This window comes from Perissodus microlepis, chromosome 22 (assembly GCF_051167445.1).
Source record: "Perissodus microlepis isolate ML-2025 ecotype Zambia chromosome 22, ASM5116744v1, whole genome shotgun sequence".
NCBI classification, from domain to species: Eukaryota; Metazoa; Chordata; class Actinopteri; order Cichliformes; family Cichlidae; genus Perissodus; species Perissodus microlepis.
In genome coordinates this window covers 23856194-23866162 of record NC_140481.1, presented here as the reverse complement: position 1 = coordinate 23866162, position 9969 = coordinate 23856194, and the positions used below count along the sequence as shown (strand labels likewise).

Here is a 9969-nt window from a genome sequence, read left to right as displayed (position 1 = left end):
CCAACAGGGGGAGACTTTGCCCATAGCATTATTTCCAACCATATTGTGAGCGTGTTTCTAACGGGGTGCTTTGCGCTTTATTCACATAAAGCCTGTTTACTGATACAAAAATACAGCTGCAGAGGCTAATCAAACGAAATGATGCACGACAAACTCGAGGCTTGATTGTAAATTGGCGCAGTTGCTGAATTAAACTGTGTAATCCTCATTACGGTGCAATTAAGGATTGTTATGCAGACAAGGAGATAAATGGCTCATTTAGCCGAGCCTTTTATCCTCGTGCAGAATTGTTATCCGACCTCCCGGGTTGAAATAATAGACAATAGTAAACTAATTAAAATAAAGACTTACTGTACACCAATAAAACTACACGAGCGATTTGTTGTGAGTGTCGTTACTGGCTTGCTTTTGGTCGCTCGTTCGCAAGTTCTCTCTGCGTCTCGCGGTGACTCGGTCGAAAGGAGCGCACGCACTCACCGGAGCGCCGGTAGCGACGTGCTCGCGCTTCTACACTTTGCCCCTTTCTTATTTTGAGCGAGCGCTCGCGCGGAGGGAGAGCGAGAGTGAGCGAGGTGTCTCGTGCAGATTCCACTGACACACACCGGAGCGCGGAGGACCTCGCTGTTAAACCGTGCGCATTTGTACGGTTACATACATTTAGTCAGATTTTACACAGCAGAAAAAAGAGAGAAAGAAAAAAAAAGAAGTGCCCGGGGTGAGGGGAGGAGGAATAATCAAAACGCAACACGTATCCGGTGGGATCCCACTCCTGAGAGAGAGAGAGAGAGAGAAGCGGCAGGAGTTGGGTGCAAGGAAAACGAGAGGGAGAAAGAAGAGTGGGGAAACATTTGACATTTCGTTTGCCACAACGCGTTTTTAACTCTCAAAGAGGAATTATGAGGAACGTTTGGATAATTTTGACCCTCGGGCTGGTTGTTTTCCTCGCCGGGGAAACGGTAAGTTTTTTGGGGGGTTTTTGGAAAGCAAACTTAAACTACTGAGCATTGAGTTGGACTGTGAAGGGGGGCGAGGAAGGCGACTTGGGTCCACGTAGAGACAACTCGCTGCTGTTTGTAGCTGTTAGAGAAATCCCGTCAAAGCATTTTTTTTTCAAGCAAAAAAAAAGTCTTTAATTTCACGGCAAATAACGAGAAGGGTTGTCTAGAATGATAAATCGTTGCCAGCTAATCTATCCAGCTACAATAAAGGTACCGCTGCCCCTGTGCTCAAGTATTCACTTCTTTTAGATTTAAACCTGCCTTCGTTCTTATTTACCCAGAGGTGCTCGGCTTTAGTCTTCCATACTTTAAATGCCGTTATACGAGCAAAGTTAGGCTGGAACGAGGGGTCACTAAACTGGCTACGAGGTGCTCTGTGCAGCTGTATTGCAGTGATTTCACGAGAATCTCTTAATCCCCATGGAGACAACTGTGCAGATTCATGCCCACATTAGTAGTTGCAAATGTCATCATGACTGGAGAATTCTGTTACACCCCCCCCCCCCCCCTTCATTTTGATGACAAGAATCATCTTAATGATGCTTAAAAAAAATCTCTGAAGTTCCCCTTATCTCTTCCCAGTTTCAGGCTTGAGTAAGTCTCCTAACTGAGTGGGCATCGCCCTGTAAATTGGCTGGGTTGTTGGAATGACAGATTTTGGCACTTTTATGTGCAGCCTCTGTCATTATTGTCCCCTCCTGTTGTTTCTCTGTGGGTTGTGACTTGTCGCCTGGCACAGTGCCTCCTCCACTGTTAGAACCACTTGTCCAATTAGCTGATTCAGTCACTGTTGTTTTAATGACTCATTGTTTTACATGATGTCACCCCCAGAGTACTTTTTTCACATTTTTTTTATTTTAATGTTTTCTCTGTGTCTGCAAGAAACCGTTTGAATCCTCACCGTGCTTTGACTAAAGGATGCCAAGTTTTGTAAAGGTCCTCAAAATTTCAGTACAAGAGACAATCTTGAAAATGCGCCAATCAGAAGTTTCTATTATAGACCTATAATGAAATTTTTGCTACATTTTAGATTCATATGAATAAAATATAATATGTGGCAAAACTTGTCACATAGTTGCATGCTTTTAAATCTTCATCAACTATTCATACACACAGGCACATGCAGACTTTAACCTGATCATTACTGGCCTTCCTTTATCAGTGTCCCCTAAAGGCCTTGATGGAAATTGACACGTGACATTGATTCTCAGTATTGGCACCGATGTTGACAAGTGGTTGATAACCTGCTTCAGGCACATCTGTCTGTGTGTTAATTACCCCACTACATCACAGAGGTATGTTGTAACACTTAGAGGCTTTTGAAATTTTAATGATAAAACTAACTGCTCCTGGCTTCAGAGAAGGAATTATATCACCACAGAGCAAGAGACAGGACTCTTTGTTACCCTGCAGTTCTAGGCGCCACTAGTGCCTCTTTTACTTATCGTGTTTTGGTTTGCTTTCCTGCTCACCAGCTTGCTTGCTGAGTAATTCTTTTACAGCAATCTCACATGTGAGGTCCTTGCACATGCTAATGAAAAGACGGGTTTTGCCAAACCGTGCTTGCATGCGGTCGTCATATCTCTCAAAGATGATGTACTGAGTGTGGACCTGCGGCGGTCTGATTGTTTCCCCTCTCATTTTTCAAGGTCTGGAATCTTTGAGTTGTCATGTCGATCGGTTGGTCAATACGCTCTCATCCGAACAAATTGGTCAGACAATCCCTGGGGTTACTTTGATAAGGAGAAAAGCTCTACATCAATAGCCTTCCAGGATTAACCCATTATCTTTAGAGCAGGCTACCTGTGGAAACAGGGTGTTTGTACCCTTTAACATGACCTAAACATTTACTTCAAGTCAGTCAAAGTGTAAGCGGCATGATCGTAACAGAGCTGATTAGTGGTGAGTTTGCATGTTAACTTGTTTGCTTTCAGGTGTTCTGTGTTACATGCTCGAGTAACCTTTGAGTGTGAGCATGCCAGAATTGGCGTATTTCAATAAGTTTGGTCTAAAAATAGTCTCGTAACAGCGGCGCATCCTGCAACAGCTTCAGGGCACTTCCATATGCCAGTAGGTGGATGTAAACCCTCTGTCTCTCTTTTAGATTTAGCTCATCTAGAGTTAACATGCAATTGTTTTTTTTGTTTGGGTTTTTTTGGTTCCCTTACAACTAGAGAAAGCTCAATTTCAGTCAGCCAGGATTGTCTTTATCGGCTGACGACCACTACAACCTTACCCTTTGTCACGCCTCTGCTTCCAAGTACTTCTGTGAACAAGGAGGATGAGTTTGAGTGAAGCTAGGCTATATATCCTCAGCCCACCCTGCTGTGTTTTGGTGCACACCACTCACCAGATGTTGTGGTCTGTAATTTGTGTCATGTTTTGGTGGGAAGCGGGGGTGTTGTTCACCTCCCTTTACATCTGTGATTTACGGGTGGTGGGGTGGGGGGGCTTCTGAGTACTGTCTCGTTCTCAGAAGGAATGACTTCAGAGGAGGGCTGGATATTGTGTGAGCCTCTCTTCCAAGGACAGTCGAGGAAAAACTGGAGTGTGATGGGAAAGAAAATTGAAGGATTAAGGAGACAGAGCTACAGTGAATGGTCCGGTTCAAATTCACAGTATTTTGTAGCCATTGAATGGAAGATTTGACAGTTTTTATTTTTTTCCTGGACATTTGTTGTAGACTTGCCCCATTCATGAAGATGATCTGGGGTGAAGGCTGTCTCGTCTCAAAAGGGCAAGTGAGGCTGGATCCTATCCTCAAACAGACAAAAAGACACACCAAGCCTGAGCCTTAAGAATATTTCAAGGTTGAGAAGGGCAATGCAACAAATACAAAACTAAAGATGAAGCCTTTGATGGCTTTTTCAAGGAGGGGAGAAGGTGCTGGCTATGTACTGAAAAGGATATGTCATCTAGGTCCCGCAGCTGTATTCAAGATTCATTAAATGACTAAAATGACTGTTTTGTATCTGCTGCTTTGGTGGTTATTAAAGCAAAAACACAAATGTTAACTGACCTTCCTCTCAACTTAAGCTTTTTTTTTCCCAGACAACCTCAAACTACCAGAAAGATACAAATACACTCACACACATTATTCTTTCCTCGACCAAGAGCAAATAACTGACACTGTTATTACCTTGTGATTAGATCGATATGAAGGTTATGTTAATCTTGAAAACACATTTCTTTCATATTTCATTCTCATCACTCTTAATGTTTTCTTTTTTTTTTTTTTTTAATCGATCGTTCTCTCCAATGCAACTGAACTGAATGTGTTGCTTTTCTTTTTTTTTTTTTTTTTTTTACACAGCACAAGGCTTTCAGGGCCTGAATGAGGTGTGTACACTCAAAATTTCTCTCCATTCACCATTGTTAACAGCAACAAGCTTTTTTTTTTTAAGCACTTCATTTCCAGTAGTCTTCATGATGAATAAGTAAAATGCCTGTCTGCAACGCATGGGCAAAATATTTCTCTTATTCAATCGCTACTCAATCCAGAAGAGAATACTATTAAAGGAGAGGACCAGCAGGGAAATATATGCGAGAACAGAAATGTCCAAATAAGGAGGGCATTAAAAGGTAGATAAAGCCAGTATTGAGAATAAAAATGAACACGTACAAGCAGGAGCCAGATGCTGTGCTGCTGCTGCAGCTTATCCTGCTGTATATTTAATGATGCTCTTTTATTTTGCATCAGTGTAGAATTCCTCAGTGTTAAATAATAACCAGCTCACAGGGAACTGCTTGCGTTTTGCCTGGCAGGTTTTTTTTAAAAAGCGGGGTGGGGGGCATGGACTTCTTATTTTTCTCATTAATCTGCCATTGACACACATGGGAGCGCAGAGTTTCTGAGCGCTGCAGAACATCCTACGTCCTCGCTAGTGTCTGACCCTTCAGGGGGCGCATTCACTCAGTCCCTGTCTGCCAAGCATTATGCAATCGCTAATGGACTCCACAGGAGGCAGGGGCTGCAAGACCACTGAAAGCACAACACCACCCCCACCCCCCACCACCCTTTTCCCTGAATCCATCTGTGTCCATGCATGAACTGTTGTTTTGTCACCATGCTGGCGCACAAGCACGAGTAGATAAACACACATGGTCTCTTGCCTCCCCCTTGTTGTTTCTTTGGGTCCCTCTTCCGCATTGCTCCCGTCTTGCCACATCTCTGCCTGCGCGGTCAAGATGCTGTATGTCATTACTGTGTCTCAGAGTGGGCTGAGAACACTGTCAGCATATTCCCTCTCAGGCAGATGGAGAGAAATGAAGGAAAATAATATATATTCTTTTTTTTGTCATCGAAGATGGACTCATTTTTTCCCCCCTTCTTTCCCTTTCCTTAAGGTGTGAGAGCTTGTATTGAATTTGCTAACATCTGCAGAACGTATGTGTTTGAAGGAAGCTGCCTCCCTCCCTTCTCTCTCCTCCCCTCCTCTCCCTTGTTGATGAGTTGGAAGAGGCCTTTGCTTTGGCAGCGCCTTGTGCATACTAGTAGAGACTCACAAATAGTCAAACTGTGTTTAATGGGCATGTTTGTATGACCCTGTTTTTGCCTTTTTACATCCCTGTCTGTGTGCGTGTGTGTGTGTGTGTGCACGTGTGTGTATGCAAGTTTATAACCACATGTTTAAAATACACAGTCATCCCAGCCACCAGAGCATGGGGAAAACACATTAAGGTGACATGGCTACTGCAGAAATCAGTGACAGTAGTGCTAGTTTGTGTTGGGACACAGCCTATCTGGAGCCACAGCACTGAACAAAACCTTTTGCACGCACATGTCGCGATCTTTTTTTGAAAATATTTAGACACAGCAAATCAGGAACATAACCCCCCTCTCCTCACCACCACCCGTGTTCCCACCCTTTTTCTTCCCATTTTTCTTCGGTTTAATTAGCTTAGCAAATGGAAACTTCCTTGGCAGGACCGTGGTTGAGGGGATTGTGGCTCTGACGAAGAGAAATGGGGGGGAAAACCCTGTCAGGACGTCTGTTTTCTTCCTTTCTTTTTTTTAACTGCCTGTTGCTTTACAGTTTAAGTCAGTAGAAGGAAAAACAAAGAGAGATCAAAGAAAAGGAGTAGGGGAAGAGTTTAACCCCATCTTTCTCTGTCGTTTTCCGCCAAGATAGCCAGCCATGTGAGGTGTGAAAAGTGTCTTGTGCGGTGCTTGAACCATGTGGTGCAACAGTGTGCTTCTAATTTGATAGGTTTTGTTTGGTGAATGCACGGCTTGTTTTAGGAATTTGCCCCTACTGTTTATTTTGCCTACTTCCATAAAATACAATTTCTGCTTGTAATTTTTTCTTTTGCTATAAGGAGATGATTTTAAATTGCGCATATATATATATATATATATATATATATATATATATATATATATATATATATATATATATATATATATATATATGTGTGTCTACTAAGCCTCCAGCCAATCACATGCCAACTGGTCCAGAAATAGTATTGGCAACTGGTTAGGGAATATGTGTCTTTTCCTTCCCACTGTTGCCAAAGTGCTTGCTCATAGGGGGTCATATGATTGTTGGGTTTTTCTCTGTATCTATTATTGTACGATCTACTGTGCTATATAAAGCGACTGTTATTGCGATTTGGCGCTATATAAACAGAATAGCATTGAATTGAATACATACTTTTATAGGTTGCAAGAAGAAGTAGTTTTGTACCAAAAGTGATTGTTTTGATAGTAAGCAGATTGCCCCAGTTACCCATAGTTTGCATGGATGATGCCATCTTATCTGCAGAAACTCATCATGTACTGTCTGAGCTGTAGTGCTGCATGAAAAATTGTGACATAAACTGGGAAATGAAAATTTGGTGAGTAGTTTGCAAAGTCAGGGTCTTCCATGTTAACTGCAATTGACTGCAGGAAATTACTAGTGAGCAAGACAATTGTAAGTAGGTTTTTGTTGCAGTACCATATGCTTTTTGCAACCAGTTTCATATTAGCAACTGTCACTGACCTCCAGCAACCACTTGCCAACTGGTTAGGTTAGGGGTTAGTCTTTCCCCTACAGCTGGTGGTTGCCAGATGGTCGCAGACGGGTGTCTGTGTTTGTGTAATTGAGGCCTTAGGTGATATTTTGAGATTGCAATGATATTCAGGCGGTTGTTAAACATAAGTATCTGTTGAAATCAAGAGTGTTCATAGAGGACAAAGCATAGAAAAATGAACAGGATTTATACATTATGCTGTTCCTGTTACTATAATTTGGGAATTCTGACATTAGACGGCCTACCCTTTGACTTTAACTAAAATAAAGGCTTTGCCTTTTAAGTTGTATTAAATATCATTAGTTTAGATTGTGGTCAGTTCAGGTTTTGGTGGCTGGCTTGTTAAATGATGAAATGAAATCAAATGCAGCTTGTGACGCTGTCTTGCCTCACTTTGTTCTGGTATATGGACAAATGTGTTCCATGTGTACACTATCCAAATATGGTGGATATATGAAGCCATGACGTCAGCTAGATTTTTTCCATCTAACTCCGAAGATTGCTATGGAAAACAGCACGGCACATTTAACACATCTGTGCTCACTCATATTTACGAGCGCGCTTTATCGTTTCAAAAAGACTCCAAATTGATATCTGCACTGGCATTTTTCCAAACAGAAACATTTCTGCTTTAATGTCTGGTGTTTCCATTATTTCCCTCCTCTTGAGTCAAAAGAGCTCTGAATGAGCTAAAGCATGTAAATTATGCTTTCTATGCAGGGTGTATTACCCACCACAAATTAAACTCCATGCAATCACTTAATTTAGAGCTGTTTTCATGAGAAAACGGTGAGATTCCAAAGAGTATTTGGGGAAGTTGATGAGCTGGGGAAGGGAATTCATTAGTGAACTCCCCACACAGCACACAACACTTCCTTCCTTTAAATGCAGGCCAGTGTGTTATCCAAGCTCAATTTAGTGAAAACCAGTGACTTTAAAGGCTCCAATTAAGTGCTCATGAATATTCATAATTGAGATGAGTTTGCCATTATAACGTGTCAACAAAAAAAAAGGAAATCTTCCTTCTTGTCTCTGTGTGGGTAGTCTAAGTAAACTGCTGAATGCTTCCAGCTTTCAATAATTTCCTTATGAGCACATAACCTGTAATTTAATGTTAGGGCTTTTTTCCATAGGGCTATGGCTTAAAAATGTCTCCAGTATTCCATATTTTTGGCAACAGAAAAACATTTTAGTTTTCAGTAGTGGTTTTCAAATAATTCCAGCTTAATTTCAAAGGCAATGGTTACTGATGATTTTGCTGAAGTTTCATTATTTTGATTTGAAGGAATTCTGATGTCAACACTCCAGATCTGTATCCTGAGTTGCTCTTGGAACCGTGGCAGACATCCCATGAAAGTCTAAACTCTGACCACATTAGCCATCCAGTTGAGACAGTGACTCATATTGTAAGACTGCATGAGCTGACAGTGGTTCAAAAGAGGGAAAATATGTAAAGGGACATTGCTATCCACTAATAAAATATATAAATAGTAGTTTTTAGACATAGTCACACACAAACACATATACAGTGTACACTTACTAGTCACTTTATTAGGAACACCATACTTAATTTTGTTCTTAATTTCTTTTGGTTTTTTGGGTTTTTTTGTTAGTGTACTGCAATAAAAAGCAGTATCTCTTAGGGTAGTAGTTACTGAGAAGTATATTTACACCAATTCAGAAGCAAAATGTTTTAGGAGAATTAGGGTAAATTTAAAAGTCAGGGGAGTTCTGCAATGAATTCTAAACTCACTGTCCTACTTCTCATGCAAAATCCTGCAGTAAAACAGTTAAATATTTAGCTTCTCTGACAATGCTTGAGTTTCAGAAGCATAATATGAATAGCAGCTAGATAAATATACCAAGCAAGATTGCTTTTTCCTTTCTGCAACCCTCGGACTACAAATGGCCGTAACAGGATGGTAGCTGATTTTAAAATGTGTTGTCAGAATTGCAGAAATGGGAAAGAAAGAATAGATATGGTTTTATCACATGTGAGTGTAAATGAGAAGTGGTGTATGAAGAGACAGTCACAAAACTTTGATGGTGTGACCCATGAACATGGAGGGAAATGGTAATTGAAGTGGAGGAGCCACTTAAGCTTTTAATGCGTTTGTAGCTTCCCTTACAAAAGCATCTCTGTCTGATGTATAAGCATGTGTGGGAACTCATTGTCGTTGTGACTGGTGTGATTCCAGTCCCGCAAGATGGTCTCTAGTTTTTCAACAGAAGTGGAAAATGAATAACTTATAGCAGGCATGACTTAATGAGGCAAAACATGTGCAAACTATTACAGTTGCGTAGAAGAAATTGACTTGCCTGCACAGTTGGCATCTTCATCAACATCTTGCCTGCTGTTTTGAACTCCACATTGGAATTTTCCACATTGTTTTGCCTTTTGATACTGTCAGTGTTATTTAAATAAAAGTAAGATTTGCCCACACAATAACTGTGCAGCCCGAGCCTTATCACGCCACAGACCATCTCTCTGCCATGTTTGTTAACATGATCAAAGGGAACTAATGTGGCAAATCTACCAGGCGAGTTAATCTTTTCTAATTCATTCTGTTAACAGCCATCTGTGTTCTCGGCACTAACTGTAAACCCTATCAGCAGCGTTCAGCTCCCCGGCAGTCAGTCCTACATTATGCTGAGGGATTGGGTTCATTATTCAGGCCAGAGAGGTTTCAGACCTGGGAAGCCATGTCATATGGAAACCATTTTTGATTTTGAAATGCAAGTATCACTGACTGCCGGCGTGTGTGGGGTTTTTTGTTAGGTTTTTTTTTGCGGGGTGACCCTTTTGATGGGTGGAAATTTTCAGGAAGAGGTATCTAGATAAACAGAGCCTGGCAGTCAGAATGTGTCATGTCGGCAGTTGGGTACACAGCTGACTCTTTGACCCGTTTACTGGAAATCTAGTTGTGCACTGTTGACTACGTTTAGATCGGAGACA

The 9969-nt window shown here is 41.4% G+C and overlaps 1 protein-coding gene across 1 annotated transcript in view; it reads left to right on the top strand.

The window, feature by feature from the left end:
* Positions 1 to 501: 501 nt before the first annotated feature.
* Positions 502 to 9969, top strand: part of sdc2 (syndecan 2) — a 42717-nt gene continuing 33249 nt past the window's right edge. Inside the window, exon 1 of the mRNA XM_084919051.1 lies at positions 502 to 956. Coding sequence (XP_084775177.1) covers positions 897 to 956 — 60 coding nt within the window. The 5' untranslated portion in view covers positions 502 to 896. The remainder of the gene's footprint in view (positions 957 to 9969) is intronic.